This window comes from Anolis carolinensis, chromosome 1 (assembly GCF_035594765.1).
Source record: "Anolis carolinensis isolate JA03-04 chromosome 1, rAnoCar3.1.pri, whole genome shotgun sequence".
NCBI lineage: Eukaryota > Metazoa > Chordata > Lepidosauria > Squamata > Dactyloidae > Anolis > Anolis carolinensis.
The window spans coordinates 208,351,233-208,370,370 of record NC_085841.1 but is presented as its reverse complement, the minus strand read 5'-3'; the positions used below and the strand labels follow the sequence as shown (position 1 = coordinate 208,370,370).

At 39.5% G+C, this 19,138-nt stretch overlaps 1 protein-coding gene across 5 annotated transcripts in view; it reads right to left on the bottom strand.

Annotated features, from left to right (window-relative positions):
* Positions 1-1,765: 1,765 nt before the first annotated feature.
* The window catches only part of gpr155 (G protein-coupled receptor 155), a 57,467-nt gene continuing 40,094 nt past the window's right edge, over positions 1,766-19,138 (bottom strand). For 2 of the 5 annotated variants that reach the window (XM_003226431.4, XM_062969157.1), the window contains 5 exons: positions 11,134-11,267; positions 9,740-9,835; positions 8,205-8,269; positions 7,546-7,680; positions 3,260-4,365 (listed from right to left, as the gene is read on the bottom strand). In XM_003226431.4, coding sequence (XP_003226479.2) covers positions 4,119-4,365; positions 7,546-7,680; positions 8,205-8,269; positions 9,740-9,835; positions 11,134-11,267 — 677 coding nt within the window. In that variant the 3' untranslated portion in view covers positions 3,260-4,118. Of the gene's footprint in view, positions 4,422-7,545; positions 7,681-8,204; positions 8,270-9,739; positions 9,836-11,133; positions 11,268-19,138 lie in introns of all 5 variants that reach the window. The other 3 variants (XM_062969156.1, XM_062969154.1, XM_062969155.1) reach the window with 3 other exon arrangements.

Genomic DNA, 19,138 nt, shown 5'->3' with positions numbered 1-19,138 from the left:
GTGCCATCAGTTTAATAGGCCTTCTGTATCCTCCACTGTGAACTGTGACTAAAAATTGACAGAATATAAGAACCAACACAAAATACAGTAGAGTCACTTATCCAACATAAGCGGGCCAGCAGAACGTTGGATAAGCTAATATGTTGGATAATAAGGAGGGATTAAGGAAAAGCCTATTAAACATCAAATTAGGTTATGATTTTACAAATTAAGCATCAAAACATTATACAACAAATTTGACAGAAAAAGTAGTTCAATACGCAGTAATGCTATGTAGTAATTACTGTATTTACAAATTTAGCACCAAAATATCATGTATTGAAAACATTGACTACAAAATGAGTTGGATAATCCAGAACGTTGGATAAGCAAGTGTTGGATAAGTGAGACTCTACTGTACCATGAAGAATTTTTTGTTATTTTGATAGTAATTAAGATAACACAAGATAGTATAAAAGATAAAATCTTGTGTATTGTAAGATTCTATAGACATTTCACTTCATTGACTTTTGATTATATGATTTATCTAGCTGTTTCTCATAATCTGGTAAAAAAAAAAACCCCAGAAATTAAAAGGAAGCATGATAGATGTGACCCACAGCCACAACATAATATTGACTGCAATTTAAACAGGATTTTTTTAGCAGTACATATTAACACTGGTTAAAGGTGAATAAAAACTTCTCAGCCACAAGTAATTAGTGACAAGCCTCCCCCGCCCCAACTTCATTTCTGTGAGACAATAAATTATACTGAAAAATACAGGGCACAAATGGTGAATAGTGTGCTTAAAGGTTCTACTAATTTCAACAGGAGTTAAAAATAATGACTGGAACCCTGTAAATGATTTACTTAATGTGTAAATACTAATTACTTGAATTATAATATGCATACAGGAACATCATTATACCAACACATTTATACCTATTCCTTTTCACGTAGAAGAGAAATGAAAATGGCTTAACAAGCTGAAGGATAATAGTGAATATTTCAGTAATTTACACATTTGCAGCTAAAACGTCTTTAAGCAATACTAACTAGCCATTATATTGATACCAAATGTTTTCACCGTAGAGTGTGTCAATTACCGTTTTAAGAACACTGGGATTCGTCTAATTACAGTTAAACTACGCTGTGTGCAGACTCATAGAGCAGCATATTCCTTTGTGCTGAGTAAAATGTATCAATATAATGATGAATGGTTCAGAACTAGAGAAACGAATATTCACTTACAGTAGCACTCCCTGGGCACCATCAAAGGGGAAGACTTTCTGGAGCTAGAATAGCAAATACTGAGCTATTGTTTGGACTCTGTTGTACCCTGCTTCGAGCCATTAGGAGAGGCTGGCAACAAATTAGTGATTATTAGTGACAAGCCTCTCCTGCCCCACCTCCATTTCTGTGGAGACAACAAATTATACTGAAAAATACAGGTCACAAATGTGGGGAAGATACCACTCCAAATATCTGGATGGCTGAAGGCCCTTGACATGAAAGTTTCAGCAGCTTTTTTCAGCCTATTTTGAACTTCAGCTCTGCTGTGGCAGATGGCAACTGCAGCTTAAAATGTCTAGGACACTTGCTTGGAGAAAATTTAAAGTATGCCTGACTCTGGTAATGACTACTGGGTGAAAATGCAAAAAAGTAGGTAATAGTATCCCAAATCACTTGGATTTAGCATTCTGAATTAAAGCCAGTTCATGGTGTGTGTTGTGTTGATCCTATATGGCTAGAAATGTTTCAAGTCTGAAAAGAAAGTCGAGGATTACAAGATAGAACAGCTGATTTTATTGAGGAACTGAAATATCCATGAATGCAGAAATATCAACTACTTTCAAAACACATTTGCCTGTAATTTTCTTTTCAAGTTAGACAGAAACATGATCAACTCAGAAATGTAACAGCAATATTTATTCCATTTCAGCTGCATCTCAAATTAAAACATCAGTTTAAAATAAGTTTTCTTCATCATGGAAGATAAGCATAGGCTTGTTTTCATACAACACAGAAGGATTTGTCAATGTGGCAGTTCATGAATGTATGGACTTGCCAGTCTCACAACAAAAAGGATAGCTTTTTTTTTTTTTTTACAATTCCCATGCATGTTACACAACATGCTATTGTGGCTATTGACATGTTATTTAGGCTGCCAGGATGTGCTTCTAAGACTAGAAAATAAAAGCCACACGTTAAAAGGCGGCTGTTTTTTTCTAATATTATCCATACCTTTATAAAAATAAAACATTCCCACCACCCACTAGTTAAAAATTAATTAGATGGGGAGTGCTCATACATGAAGCAGTAGTGATAAACTCTTACTTTCAGTAAACATGGTGATTAATAAATAAATTTTTGGACAATGTTCAAAGTTCTCCTATTTCACAAATGTAAACAAAGCAGTCATTTTCTATTATTCTTTTAATGTCAGCTTAAACGTAAAAAAAAAACATGAGAAATGCTTCACGATTCAATTTTTCTTCATGTAACAAAGAAAATCTAAAGATTAAAAAATATGGCAGGGGGCATGAGATTATTGGAATTTGGTTGCATTTTACCAGTGAAGAAGCCTATGAACTGTTTCTAAAATCTGTATTATGAAGTTGTTTAAAAACTGTCAGCAGAGGCGGTCCACCGGCGAGGCTATTTAAGCAGCCTCTGGTAGTGCAATCATTCTGGGGGCGCAGTGAGGCCCCCGGGAAGATGGCGCCACCCCTGCCTCCTTCTTCCGGCCTTGCGGGCCTTCTTCGGGCCACCCAGCCATCCAGAAGGGCCGACGCGGGCTCCGGAAGGCCAAGCGCAGGCTCTGGAAGCCTGCATTGGCCCTTCTGGTGGGCCGGGCAGGCTTTCTGGAGCCTGCGCTGGGCCTTCTGGAGCCCGTGTTGGGCACTCCGGAGCCCGCGTCGGCCCTTCCGGTGGGCCGCGCGGGCCTTCTGGAAGCTGTCTGTTGGAAGCAAGGCAAGGGGGGTTTATTTGCCTGTGGAATAATGTCCAGTGTGGGAGAAAGAGCTTTTATCTGTTGGGAGGCAGGTATGGATGTTGTAATTAATCATCTTGATTAGCATTTAATGGCCCTGTGGCTTCAAGGCTTGGCTTCCTCTTACCTGGGAAAATCTTTTTTTGGGAGGTGTTAGCTGTCCCTGATTGCTTCCGGTTTGGATTTCCCGAGTGTTGTTCTTTATTTAGGCGTTTCCTTAATCCCTCATTATCCAACATTTTTGCTTATCCAGCGCTTTTATTTTTCAGTGATTGGTTTTTGGGGGGGGGGGGCAAAATTTCTGTTCGCCTATACTTGAAAATTACTTTGGACCTGCTCTGAATGTCAGAATTAGTTAAGTTGCATAATGAAAGTAGTACTGAAAATTCAAGTATTTGGTTTTCTCTTATTATAGGCTGTTGGTCTAATTAAGAGGAACAAAGTTAATCACAACTTCAGAGATGTCAACAAAGAGAGACTCTGTTAGTAGTTTGTGATTTTATATTTTCAGTAGTTATACGCCAATTTCTTTTAAGAAAAAATCATGAAGGTGAATTTTCTGGAAAACTAAACCTATTTGGGTAACAAGCCCTATCAGGATACAAGGGGTCTGACAGTACAGGAACTACAAGCTGCTTTTTAAAATCTGGCTAACTCACAGGGGAAGTACTAACAGCAAAAATCATCTCATAATTTCTCAGCTGTGATGAACCAACATGCCAATCTTCAGAGTTGTAATGTCCATATTAATAAGAGAACATATTCTTCGGAAGTAAAGAGACTGCACCAAAACATTTTAATAGCCTTCCTTTTAACTAATGCAAGAACATCATACAAAATCATAATTAAACTGAAGGGAAGGTACAACAGATTCTACAAGATCTGATGTAGTCACAGGCAAAGAAACTGTATTTTGAAACAATTGTTCTTTTCAAAAACAAAGCTGAGTATTTTGTACCTTTGTATTTGCCATGATTTAAAATAATTCCCTGAAGTGACTGAAGTGACTAGTCAACATTCAAAACACGAGACATCATAATTTTCTTTGGGTGGGAAACAGACAGAACCACACTGTAACTGTGAAGACATCATTTTAAAATACGCCTTCACGTGTCAGTGAAGAGCCTGAACATACTCTCTTTGGCTAGCTTCTAAGCGCTTCCTCATTGTGATGGCTCTCATTTGTTGGAGATCTCCTAGATAGAAAACAATAGTGCAGCTGCTCATCTCGAAACTCAAATTCATTCGTGATATGCTGGACGATGCCTCCTTGCACGAGTCTTTCTCCGTATGCCACAGCCTCCCCACGGTCTGAGGCAAGCCCCACTTCAATGAGCCAATCCACCAGGTCACAGCCAAAGAAGATCCCAGTCACCGTCTTTGTGCCACACCTGCATGTCAAAGGAAGGATTCACCCACATGTTCTCTAAATCTTGCACTACCACTGCTTGATGGGTGAAGGCAAAGAAAAGAAATAGAAAGGAAACAAGGAAAGACAGCATGATAGTTAAGAGTATGTTAAAAGAAGGCCATATTAGTCATGTGCATATTAAAGTTTTTTTGATAGCAAATTTGGATTGCCTTTTCCCCTATCTCTGATTGAAAGGTTAAGTCTACTAAAGCTTGGGCATGCACAAGATCAAAATTCATTATGTAGATTAATATTAGTAATAGTAACAGCCACTGATTCCACATTTATAACACTAGGTAACAAAACTTGAAAAAATCTGTTCCTGGTATGAAAGTGTTATTCGTGTTTAATTGTGCGGTACTTACTTTGAAAGTAGTTGTTACACTCCAGAAACTTTTTTGTGGCTGCCACAAACTATGTTGAATTGGCTGAGACTCTAAATTATAGCCAAATGTGCTGCAGGATGTTGTGCAAAAACCAAGTTTTTGCAGTTTAATATGATAGAACCAATTAGGAAATGACATTTATAACCCACGAACAAAAATCGTGTTACATAGTGTAATCATAGGCTTGTATCCAAGTTCTGCCTTCCATTGATGGATTTACTCCTGCTATCAGTATGGAGCTTATGAACCAATAGAAGAGTCCCATAGGTGGAAAAGTGGGGGTGGGGGGATCATTGTTTCTTCCTGCCCTTATGTTTCCCTCCCAGTCTACTTTGGGAGCAATGGGGAGATAGTATTTGGGGCTGTAAAGGAAGGAGAATCAACAAAGACTACTTCCCTCTTTTATTTTTTTTTACCAACGAGAGAATGTTTGGAGAGGAAGTCCACAAATGGAATGCTCCTTCCATCCCCTTTCCTTATGAGTTGGAAAAGACTGATCTAAATCAAAGCCTTCAAAATCTCGATTAAATGATGATGATGATAATAAAAACTTCATTTATGTTCTGCCCTATCTCCCCGTGGGGACTCAGTAACACATACAAACATGCCTGGTTATGGCTTGGCTTTCACAAAAATAGCAAAGGATGTTATACATCTATCCCTGAACTAAACATTTAAAATGGAAGAGAAGCGGTTGTGCATAAACATGCTGGTTGCGTATGGACAACTGTATGTCACAGAGAAAGTTTCGACATAACTCACATGGAAGGCTCTAAATTCTTAAAAATATATTACATGAAAGAGAAAAAAACCCTCATGCATACAGTTTCTCAGTGGAAATCTGATATGAAACAAGCCAAAGACAGCTCCATTGCCTCATCTACTATTTAGGATCTCAAGGTACTGTATATTAATAAGTAATTAATGCACAAGAATTTAGAGCAAAGCAATTTCATGGTGTCCCCCCTCCATTGTAAAAGTTATAATTGTGTTTAGACTATGCATTCCAAGCATTCACAAGCACAACAACCTCTAGGTCAAGCCTCTTCAACCTGTAGACCTCCAAGTGTTTGGCCCTCCATCTCCCAGAAGCCCTAGCCAGCTTGTTCACCTCCGGGAGCTGAGGTCCAAAACACCTGGAGGACCACAGGTTGAAGAGGCCTGCTCTACGTTGTCTTCCAAATACAAGCTGGATATCACATTAAATAGGTCCTATATAAGGCTGCTATTGGCCTTTGTATGAAGCTGTGCTCCATGCAACACAAATGTACTAGCATGCAGTAGAATTATACTGTAGTGCCAATACATATTGGCACAGCTGCCCACAAACCACCACTGCAAATCTCTGATAGTGCCATGCAGAAGCTACATCTGGGATGGGTTGATGGATTGTAGGAAGGTGCTTTAAGATATTACACTCACCATATAAAATGCTGTTGTTGGCTTTTTAGTGACTTCTACATATAAATACTACACTAAGTACAATGTGTCAAGAATGACAGACTATTCTATCTTTCAATGTAATGATGCTTCTGATTTTAAAGTATAAATGGAATACGCCCCACTACTGCATGCTAATAATAAATAAGCCTGCATATTCTTCCAAAATTTCATTAGTACACAAGATACTAAAAATAGCTTTTGGAAAAAGACTGCATTCTATTTCCAATGACATGGTGAAGCGAAATGTGTTTAAAATACTATCTCACACAAAACAGATATTCTAAATTCTATCTAACAGAAAATAAATATTCAAGATTTAAAGCAAGCTGCCCACCAGAGGCTACACAAGACAGCAAACAATCACAACACTTCTCAGCATTTTAATTGAAATAAGAAGCAACAGTTAATGTGGACTGATAAAGCAAAGCAAGGCACATAGAAAATGCTGGCATAAACAAAGAGAAAAGTTCTCATGCAGAGTTCAACACAGAAGAACACAATGGTAAGAGGGGTCAAAAGAATGCATATCATTGTGTAAAAGTAAACAAACAATTACAATGAACATATCCCAACAAAAACACATTTAAAACAAATATTTCTGAATATAAACAATTCTTTTTAAGACAAAACTGTTCATTCAAGAAATTTTTTAAAAATCAAAATATTGTTCTAAACTGAATAATCAAACTTTTTAATAGTTTAGTATTCTCTCCACCATCCCTTATACTCCCATCAAAAGAAACGATGATATCACTAATGCTGTATCTGGGATATGATGATTTTTTTATGTGAGACTCATCCAATAAACACAAAATGATAGTTTAGAACTACAAGCAAGGAAAAGTTATATGATCTAACAAAACATGCCACCAAGCAGGATCTTATAGGAGAGCATTAGTAAATCACCCCAAAGTAGTTCTGGGAAATGAAGGCCAAGGTCTCTTCATTTCATCACAGTTCATGGAAGAAGGCAGGTTAGGCTCCATCCAGTGAGACTTTTGTTCATTAGCTGTTTAATATTGCTCCTTAATATTCACATTCCTTCTGGTCTTTACTAAAAACTACAGCCATTGATTTCAAGCTGTTAACATTTAGCTTTGCTCACAAACACAGAAGTATCTTTAAAAGAGTTTCCCATCCTTTTACTCTAAGACCAAGAATATGTTAGGTTCCTTTGGAATAAACACTAATAAATCAAAAGGTTATTCATGTGTCCATTTAGCATTATTTTAAAGCATTTCCATCATAACATAAACATGTTAACATTTATTACACCCAACCCAACTATAACAAGAGTTTAAACAAATCTTTGCACTGACAAGCAGCCTCACCTTCTGTCTTGGACAATGCTCCTTACACACATATCCTTGTGGTAATTAACAAACTGATGACATGTCATCCGGACTTCCTCAGGTACAGATGATTCCCTGCGTTCCACTGTTCTGCTTCCCCAAAAAAATTCAAACCTAGTGAGGGGGAAAACCAATTTAAATAGACACATGCCAGCACAGATGAAAAAGAAAGGCAAAATAGAGCCATCTTATACTAAACATTACTGCCAATTTTTCTACCCCTGCACAATATCATTTTTAGGCCTCATCCAACCATCAGGAAGAAGGGGAGAATGAAGAAATGAATGAGAAGGCAGCCCCATTACATGAATATAAAACTTTCTTATAAAACAGTTACATTTGTTTATTTACTGATGCTATGCAGTTTCCAGACGTATAAAGTTACAGCCCCTATTCAAAATGACCTGGAAACATGGATGAGTATGTCAGTGTGGCCTAAAGTGGTGTTCCACAGGCCATTAGCTGCCAAGCTGCACAGAACTTCCAAGACTATACACTTACGATATCGGTCCCTGCACACTGGAGAAAAAAAATTTGGATATGCCACAACAGTCAGCTCAAAAAGCTGACAGAATGGTAAGATTTAGTTTTTAAGACCACTACCAATAACATACTTAGATGTTTATGTTGAAAATTACCTTCTCTTGAATGGAAGAATAATTAAATGTTTATCGAGGCCAAAAATTCCAAACGAAATGAATCCCTGAGAAAGAAAAGAAAAAGGATCAATGGTACAGAATCTCAAAAATTATTTGGTGTTCATCTAATTTTAAAGCAAAAACACAAAACGTACTTTTAATAATTTTAACACTGCATTTTAAATACATAGTAATTGGAAAAATGATTAATAAACAGTGAGAGAAAAAAATCTAACAAATGAGAAATCTGCTAAGCACACACTCTTAGTAGTGTTTCAATGATGTCAAAGCCAAGAACAAAATTCTTTTGCCTCAATTAGTGTATAGTGTCTAGATCCAGGGAAGTCATGCTACCCCTCTATTCTGCCTTGGTCAAACCACACCTGGAATACTGTGTCCAATTCTGGGCACCACAATTTAAAGGAGATGTTGACAAGCTGGAATGTGTCCAGAGACGGGCAACTAAAATGATCAAGGATCTGAGGAACAAGCTCTATGAGGAGCGGCTTAAAGAGCCGGGCATGTTTAGCTTGCAGAAGAGAAGGCTGAGAGGAGATCTGATGAGAGCCATGTGTGAGGGGAAGTCATAGGGAGGAGGGAGCAAGCTTGTTTTCTGCTGCCTTGGAGACTAGGATGTGGAACAATGGCTTCAAACTACAGGAAAGGAAATTCCATCTGAACATGATGAGGAACGAACATTCCTAACTGTGAGAGCTATTCAGCAGTGGAACTCTCTACCCTAGAGTGTGGTGGAGGCTCCGTCTTTGGAGGCTTTTAAGCAGAGGCTGGATGGCCATCTGTCAGGGGTTCCTTTTCCTGCTTCTTGACAGGGGGTTGGACTAGATGACTCATGAGGTCTCTTCCAATTCTATGATTCTAATTACCTTCTCTAATACAACATATGAAGCTAACTTTTAAGACAATGGCTAAGATAAAAGTGGGAACTGCGTGGTCCTCCAAATGTTTCAACTCTCAGCAGCTCTAGCAAGCATACCCAATGTTGGGGAATACTGGGAGCTGAAATTCAACCATTTCTGGAGGATCACGTGATTCCTGCTCTATATATCTTTCAAAAATGCTGTATACTTCTAAATATAATCATATCTAACATATAGGCAAAAACTGAGAGAGTCCAGAAGGGGAGCAGAATGAACACAATACAGTAAAGGGTGCTTGAGAAGACAGGGCCGAATAAATGCTACGTTAACCACAAGGCTGGACTTCTGCAATACATTGTATGTTGGGCAATTTTGGAATCTCCAATTAGTTCAAAAATTAGTTCCAAAAGTTACAGATTCCTTGCCCACCCCCACCCCCCCAAAAAAACAACTAAATGCCCCATACAGTCTAATAACTGTGTCTAATAACAATTATGAATGATTTTTATCAAATTCAAGATAAACAACAGAGAAAAACGTTAATCTCACTTTTCCTCGCAAAGAAATCCAAATCTTTCTATGTGTTTTCAATCAACTTCAGTGGCACATACTCTCAAAAAAGGTAGGATATAACATTAGTTCAGCATTAATAACTACCTGACCAAAATTAAACACAGCACAAAAGAACTGCAATTCGACATAGAGTCTTCCAGGTTCTTGATTAAACAACCACCACAAACAGCTGGCTAGATTCTGTGAAAAAAATAACGTATTTTAATGCTGTGTATTGCTAAATGCACAGAAGCATAAGATTATGGTAAGGGTCATCATTAGTCCCATCCCTATATCTCAATAAACCATTGGTCCTTCTAGTTCTGTATTTTATACAGCAGTGGAGGGAACTGTGCCGCCTTCCAGATCTTGTTGGATTTCCAGTAACCTTAGGGGACATCTATACTGTAGAATTAATGCAGTTTAACAACACTATAATGGCCAGAGCTCAATGCTATGGAATCCTGGTATTTGTAGTTTGGTGAGGCACCAGCACTCTTTGACAGAGAAGGCTAAAGACTTTGTAAAACAACAACTCCGATGATCCTATAGCACTGAACCATGGAAGTAGTGTCAAACTGTATCCCACATTGTAGATGCACCTTTAGTCATCTTAGCCATTGGCAAGGAATGGTGGAAGGTGCAGTTTAATGGCATTTGGAGATCTTTGGTGACAGACCATAATAGGCAATAGGAAGTTCTTGCTAGACTTACCTGGAAATGCTAGGGACTGAAGCTAGGACATTTCATGTGCAAATCATGAGTTCTGTCACTGAACTGAACATACTGCAAGGGTTTGGGGAATGTACCTTGATTTTGGGAGGTGCAGGCCACCTGTATCCAGTAATACTGTGACCCCCACCGACAATGGACCAGGACCAAACTTAGAACAGAGAAACCTCTTGACCAACTGAACATACTGCAGAGGTTTAGGGGAATGGACCTTGATTTGGGAGTTGTAATTCATCTGCATCCAGAAAGCACTGAATCCAGCTGATATCAGATCTGGACCAAATTTGGCACACAGACCCAACACGGCCAATTGTGCATACAGGCCTGGTTTGGAGGTCACTGACCTCAGATCTGGAAGTTGTAGTTCACCCTTATGCAGAGAGCCCTGAACTTAGCTGACAACACTTCTGGAATAAACTTGACACACAGACCCAACATGGCCAACTGCAAATACTGACAGGGTTTGGGGGCGATTGCCTTGGGAATCTGTGAGTTGTTCACCCTTATCCAGACAGAACTGAACCCCGCCAAAGGGATCTGGACCAAACTTGAGTGAAATTATCTAACATTCCAAAACAAACAATGCCTTCTTCTAATAACCCGGGTACTGCCAGGTCCCCAAGCTTGTGTGTGTGCATGCGCACATGTGTATGTATGTACACACACAGAGACACACACACACACACAAACACATTATGGGAACAGCATATAAACTTTTGTTCTTGCCTTCTCCCATTGCCCACCCAACCCCCAAGTGAAATACTTACAGCAAAAAGACCCACAATGAGAAGCAGGCATAGCAACACATGTCTAGTCAGCTGTTGGTCTCCAGTTTGTAGAAGCTGTTCTTCCTGAGCCAATACACACCTCTGAGAACTACACGGACTCAAACACTGATTTGCTGAAAAACAAAGCAGCACTGTTCTGCTTAATAATCTGAAAATGAAACACTAATTTTTAGTAGTACTGTTCTATTTTTGAAGCGCTGAGGCAAACACCAGTTTCCCCTGTCTTTCAACTGCAATGTATTATTTCTGAAGCTTGGTTCCAGAAGAGAAAACTGAGTTTTAACAGACAATGTGATTAATGAAACCTCTACCACCCTTGGCAGATGTTATCACTAGGAAAATTCAGAACAGGAAGGCTTTAAAATAGTTATCTAGAATAGCCTTTATTTCTACAGTTAAATTTCCAGTTAGAACAGAAGCATTTCTAAACAAAAACAATACCTTTACATTGCTTAGCCTTTCAAAGCTGAAGATCAATGTATTAATATTTTTGGCTCTTTCTGATCCCAAATTCCAGAGGAACAGATTATAATACATGAAGGAAAGTATAGTGCGTGCAAAAAATCAGAGCTGTCTCCAGGAACAGCTGGAGTGTTAGGAATGTTTCTATCTATCACTAGATGGCAGCAAAAACATTTTTAAACAGTCACATGGGGTGTATCTGCCACAGCATTGTGGACATCAGGAGGCCTAGACCCCCCCCCCCCCCGAAATTTTTCAGGTTAAAAAAAAACCTGGTTTACTCATGAATTTTAACTGGTTAACCAAATTCCCATGCTAAGTCTATGAGATGCAAAAAATTACGAGTCCCTCTAGAACTTCAAGCACTATCTCAAGCAAATATTGACAATTTATTCACATTGTCATTACATGCAGCAATAGCCGATGTAGTGAAGCAACCAAGTTGGGGGGGGGGGTGTTGAATGCTCTCATTAAGGAGGCCAGACTTTGTGGAGGTGGTTGACAGGGACGGAGCTGAAGGCTATTGAAGGCTGCTCTTCCCTCTGCTGTGCTCTTTGCTTCAGCATGAGCTAGGAGGCAGGTGAGCTTCCTAATGGGAAATTAAGCCTTTCCCTCTTTGCTCCCCCCTTCCCTTTCCCAGAGAATAACAAGTTCTCATTGCCATGCCTTTGCCTCAGGGAGCCACCCTACAATTTGGGCAGTTTCTGCCCTTGGCCTTTATTGGCAGGGATTTCCCAGCAGCAGAGCAAATAATGCTTAATGAATTGCTGTCTGGAATTGCACACTCTCAGCCCCGGGAAGGCACAGGCAATTCCACACATTAACTGTGTCATCACATACTGAGGCCTATATTTTATTGCATGCCTCATGTTAGGCAATAAGCTTTAGCCTCATTTTAAGCTTTAAGCTCTTGCAATTATATTTGGGGAAGGCTCTCTTCTGTTTCAGGCCTCATGTTAGGCTTTAAATATAATGGCAAATATTGGGAGGCTCCATCTTGTTCTAGGCCTCGCATTCAGCTTTCTAGCCTTTGCCAGTATATTATTAGGAAGCCTTCATTTAGAGGTCTCCGTTTTTTTCAGGCCTCATGCCTTTGGGCTGTTGGTGCCTGCCTTAGGCTGGGGCCCTTCTGAAGGGGGCTACGTCACATGGTCATCTGTATCTGAGAGAAAGGCCCTCCAGGTTCTGCCTGGTCAGACTCATGGCCTAACAAACTAGAAGGCATCAGATCTGGTCTGTTCTGGAAGCCATGCAGTCATAATAAAAATAATAAAACTTTATTTATATACCGCCCTAACTCCCAGATGGGACTCAGGGCAGTTTCCAATCATAAAAACAACACAAACATTACACAGCAACATAACAACACATTATTAAGCAAAATAAAATAATACAATTATAGCAATAAATAACACTTACATGACCTGATCAAGGGGACGGGAACCATAAACCCAATATACCATTTTAGCCTAAACCCATTTTAGGCTAGAGAAATCTTGTGCAATATATTCAGGCCCAGAAATCGGCGGTATTCCAATGTAATTACTCAAAAACCTGCCGACACCACCAGGTCTTCAGTTCCTTATGGAAATTGGATAATGTAGAGGATTGCCTGATCTCTTTTGGCAGTGCATTCCAGAGCCGGGGACGACGTTCCCTCGTCCCCAGCAGCCACACTTGAGACGGTGGTGGGAGCGCGAGAAGAGCCTCCCCAGATGATCTCAAGGTCCACACTGGCTCATAGGAGGAGATGCGATCACGGAGATAGGTAGGGCACGAGCCATATAGGGCTTTATAGGTCAAAACCTGCACCTTGAATTGGGCCCAGCAGTTTATCGGCAGCCAGTGGAGCTGCTTTAATAGGGGCATTGTGTGCTCCCTATAGCCGGCTCCAGTTAGAAATCTGGCTGCCGATCTTTGAACCAGTTGAAGTTTCCGGGCCGTCTTCAGGGGCAGCCCCACATAGAGAGCATTGCAGTAATCATATTCTCTTGGCTTCAAAGCAAGGCACACACACACAATTGGAAGCATAAATCTTCATTATGTGGCCAATTCCCTGGTTTGGGTGGGTACTAGGTATGCTGACTGTGGCCTTCAGGCCTGTATTTTCACCTCATGTTGGGGTGCCCTTCCTGAAAGACACTGTTTGCTTTTCTGGCTCAGGGGGTGCCATTTTCTACAGCAGGGATCCCCAAACTATGGCCCGCGGGCCACATGGGGCCCCTGAGGCCATCTATCTGGCCCCCGGCCTGTCCTCCTAAGCAGCCGACTGGTCCTGGGCAGGAGGAACAGCCAAGAGGAGGAAGGCTGCTGCTGCTACTGATTCTTAAGGTGCTGCTTCTGCTGGCTCGGCAGCGGGCAAGCGGAGGAAGGACTTTAGGACCTGCTCGCTCTCCTCCTTTTCCTCGCCTTCCTCTTCTTCCGTCCGAAGCAGCCTCCGCTGTGGCTTTGGAAGAAAAGGCAGGAGTGGAATTGGAATAGATGTGGGCGAAATGTCAGGGGAGAATGCTTCTGGAGCATGGCCAGACAGCCCGGAAAACTCACAACAACCTTTCTTAACAATCACTAAAAGCCTTCCAATTCAAGAAGAAAGCATAAAATTTCAACCCATATCAGACAGGAATCAACTAGGGGCATTGAGCATGTCAAAAATTACTATAAAGTAATTTAAAATTGGTTGTATAACATAATATAATTCTCCTCCCACACTGCAATAGATTAAGAGGAAATTAAAAGTTGAAAATTAACATAGAAAACTTCAAGGGAAAATAGCAGGATAAAACAAAATAATATGAAATCAAACTTTTGGGAGGAAAGCCACAAAAGCCACAGGCGTCTTACCCAGACTGGGCTAAACAAAGCTGCTTCTAGTAAGTCAATCCAGGAAATACAGTATATTGACACAGTGGAGGTGTCCAGGCAAAGGTAATCAACATGGGAAATGGTTATAAACCAAACTATAGATCCCAGGGTTCCATAGGATGGAACCAAGGCAGGTAAAGTGACATCACTCTGCTATAATTGCGCAATGCATTTAGCCACTAAAGGCCCCTCCACACAGCCATGTGACCCACAATATCAAGGCAGATAATCCACAATAACTGCTTTGAACTGGGTTATCTGGGTCCACACTGGCATATAACCCAGTTCAAAGCAGATAATGTGGGACTTTATACAGCTGTGTGGAAGGGGCCTAAGTCACCTTTCCTCACACATTACAGGCCCTTCCACACAGCCCTATATCCCAAAATATCAAGGCAGAAAATCCCACAATACCTGCTTTGAACTGGGTTATCCGAGTCCACACTCAGATAATGTGGGATTTTCTGCCTTGATATTCTGGGATATAGGGCTGTGTGGAAGGGGCCTCTGAAAAGAGAAATACTGAGTTGAGCTTTATCATACATTTAAAATACTATTATTAGCATTTGTTGTTGTTGTAATAGTAGTCATATGGTAGTATTCCTAAAGGAAACACATTGGTATATTTCTTTGAGGCTGTGAGGTCTGTTGGAAACTAGGCAAGGGAGGTTTATATATCTGTGGAAGGTCCAGGGTGGGAGAAAAATACTCTTCTCTGTTAGAGGCCAGTGTGAATGTTTCAACTAACCACTTTGCTTAATATTGAAAAGCCCTGCAGCTTCAAGGACTGGCTGATTCCTGACTGGGGTGAAAAGCAGGGTCATAAGATATGTGCAGTGTGCATATAAATTTGTTCATAGTTTTTTTTAAAAAACTATAGTCCAGCCCTCCAACAGTCTGAGGGACAGTGAACTGGCCCCCGGTTTAAAAAGTTTTGGGACCCCTGTTCTACAGTGTTTGAGAGGAGTTACCAGGCCTTGCTTGCTCAGGCTCATAATCTCACCCCCTGAAAGGCACAAAAGTTAAGCAGTCACACTCTCCCAGCCATAGAGTAAGATACATATACTCAGATTAAATATAAATCTTCATTATATAACTTATATTCATTATGGTGAATATCCTGGCAGTGTCTTTCAGGGCTGTGGTTTTGTCTTATGCTAAGCCTCATCCATTTGGGGAGATTGTAATCCCAAAAATACTCCATAAGAAAAGCTGAAGTTCAAATATAATTTACAATGTTTCCAGGTATATAACTATGATAATTTGTGCTTGCTTTAAAAGTTTATATTTTATTTTCTCCTAAACTATCAAGTAATTTCCGAATAATTAGGTACCAGATTAAAGCTATTTTATGTAGTTTCAAAAAACTTAATACGTATGGGTCATTGATCTTGATTTTTAGATATGCCAATTTGAAGTGTGTGTATATGTATAAACGATATTTCAAAATGCTGTATCTCTTATTCTAATCAACATGTTTTGTGAAATGTGAACACAGTTATAGATTTGATTATGTAGTTTCCTTTATTTTTTCCCATGTAATTATCTTTAATAGTTTTTGAAATATTATAAAAACAAATGCAACAGTCACATCAATGCTCTCTTGCCCTTCCCCCTTTCAGAGCTCTCTTCTACCTTCTTCAAAGCAGCTGTGGATTATTCCTTACTGTGCAATTTGTATGATAGCTTGAGTTGCTGTTCTGAAACTTAAAGCCCTGTTAGCTGCTATTAGTGTTTCCTGTCATCCACCTGACTCAAGAAGATGCCTAAACGTCTATCAAAGCAATTGAAGATTTTTGAGTTCATGGCAAAAAAGAAAAAGCCAAATAATGAAAACCAAGAAGACAGCAGCTTGAGAACTATTGCAGCAGATGGTACTGATGAAGATCCCAGAACATGTACAGCTGAATTGCAGGTGAAAACAGAGGACACAGGGGAAACAACAATGTCTACCACTGGTTCATCTAACCTAAGTCCTGCCAAAGAAACCATAGAACAGGAGGAAAGACAAGAAGCAGTGTCACTGTTAGACCTTGGACTTTATATAAACAAGACTATTTCTGATGACCAGTTGAAAGCTCAATTAGTGCAGAATCCAGACTCCATTGCCAGGATATGTATTTCCTGTGGATAAGAAGAGACATCTAAGTTTTCAACACAAATGGCTCAGCAGATTTCCCTGGTTAGCCTACTCATTTCATGCACAAGGTGCACTCTGTAAGTACTGTGTGGTATTTGGAGGAGATGTTGGGGGTAAAGGTGGTCATCAGCAACTTGGTGCATTGGTTGCTAAACCATTTTTGCAATGGAAAAATGCAATAAAAATCTTCAATGGGCATCAAAAAAAGAGTACCATCAGAACAACTTGTGCTTGGCTGAAAACTTCTTGCTAATTCATAGTGGAAAACATCCTGATGTAACCAGTCATCACGATAAAGGAAATAAGAAGGCAGAAGAAAACAGAAAGGAACTTCTGCCAATTGTGGAAACTATTGTCCTTTGTGGACAACAAGAACTGGCTTTAAGAGGGAACAAAGATTCAGAACCTATTACCCTTGAAGAACCTTTGCACAATGATGATAATTTCAAGGTCTTGATGAGATCTCGTGCCAGATCAGGAGACACTGACCTGAAAATTCATCTCAAAACTGAAGCTATGAATGCCCAATATATGTCTTCAAATACAAAATGAACTAATAAACATTTGTGGTGACAAGCTAGTCAAACAATTGTTGAAAGATGCAATGCATCACAGTGTTTCTCTATTTTGGCAGATGAAAATTTGGATGTGAGTTACCGAACAGTTATCACTCTTGGTAAGGTACATTGATGTTGAAGTTAGAGGAATAAGAAAAGACTTTATAGGCTTTGTGAAGATACATGATATGATGGGCGGACTTGCAGACATCATTTTGAAAGCACTAGAAAAATTGAGTTGAACTTGCAATATTTGTGTGGACAGGGCTATGATGGAGCTGCTAATATGAGTGGTCATATTAGTGGAGAACAGGCAATTATATCAGAAAAGTAACCAAAGGCTGTCTACCTCCACTGCAGTGCTCACTCACTAAATCTAGCCTTAGCAAAAGCTTGCAGCATTCCAGCTGTCAGAAACTGCCAAGGAACAATATCATCTGTGTGCAATTTCTTCAGAGCATCATCCATCAGACTGGAACTGTTGAATAAAAATATAAAGGACTCTTTTCCTGAATCAAGAACAAACAGCCTGTTGCCGCTTTTTGAAACCCGTTGGGTTGAACGACATGATGCAGTTTTACGTTTTGTTGAACTGTACAGTGTGGTGGTGAGAGCACTTGAAGAACTAAAAGACAGCCCCTCTATACAACAGTGAGACTTCTTCCCAAGCTGCACAACCTCTTTTTACTGTACTGAATGCTGGATTTGTACTAACCATACACATCCTAAGAAAGATTCTGTCATCATCCCTTCAGCTTAGCAAAACATTACAAAGAGTAGATGTGGACATTTTGGTAGCCTGAATCATGTTGACAGTCTCTTAGAAAAAGTCAGAGAGATGCAAATAGAATCTGTGAAGGAATTTCAGGAGATCTTTGACATAGAAAGATCAGTGGTGGAGTCTATGGGTGGAGAAGTGAGGATTCCTCGCATCTGTTCAAGGCAGACCTGTCAAAGCAACATTCAGGCAACTTCACCAGCACCAATGAAATATAGACTAAATCTGTACATCCCATTTCTGGACTTTTTCTGCAGTCAGCTTCAAGAAAGGTTTACAAGGCATAGGGAAGTAGTTCAGGAATTACAAGTGTTCCTCCCTATTAATTGTGGGCATTTAAAACCCAACTTGAACAAGTGTACAGAACTTTACAATGAATTTCTTCAAGATTCTGACACACTGATGAAAGAATTTGGCATGTGGTGTAGAAAATTGAAAAAGATTGCACCTGCAGAAAAACCATCAAATACACTGGAAGCCTATCTTGTCTGTGATGGACAGTTTTTTCCGGATATGAAGAAACTTCTTCAGATTTCTGCAACATTGCCAGTGTCAACAGCTACAAATGAAAGGTCGTTTTCAACCCTTAAACGTTTGAAAACATACACAAGAAGCACAATGAGGCAAGAAAGACTGACTGGACTTGCACTTTTGAGTGTCCACCAAAGTTTATCAATAGAGCCTGATTTCTGTCAAAGTATATTGACACAGTTTTCAAGTGTTTCTAACAAACTTTGTGGTATTCTTTTGTAACTATAAATTATCAATTAACAATCACTTTCAGTTATTTTAAGACTTGAAACTTTGTAACTAAAATAGAAATTTGATTTAATGAAGTCTATATAAAATATACTTTAAACCATATAATTTAAAGTATTTTATGTTATGGCACAATGAAACATGCCTGTTACGCTTTGTAGTCTTTTACCTAGGTCATTGCTATCTTAAATGCTGGTTATAAATTTTAATCCTGGTTTTATCAGTTTTATCTGCTGTTAATTCCACCCACATTGTGTGTTTTAATCAGTTTTTGCTATATTTGGCCTTACTAACCTTGCAGACCTTGCATCTTATACCTTTTATGGAGCAATAAGGGTCTTTGGACTGTAATAAAAATGTTGTTGTTGTGTTATTGAACTACTCTTCATGATTTGCTAAAAAAAAGTTTCAACCCCCCCCCCCCCC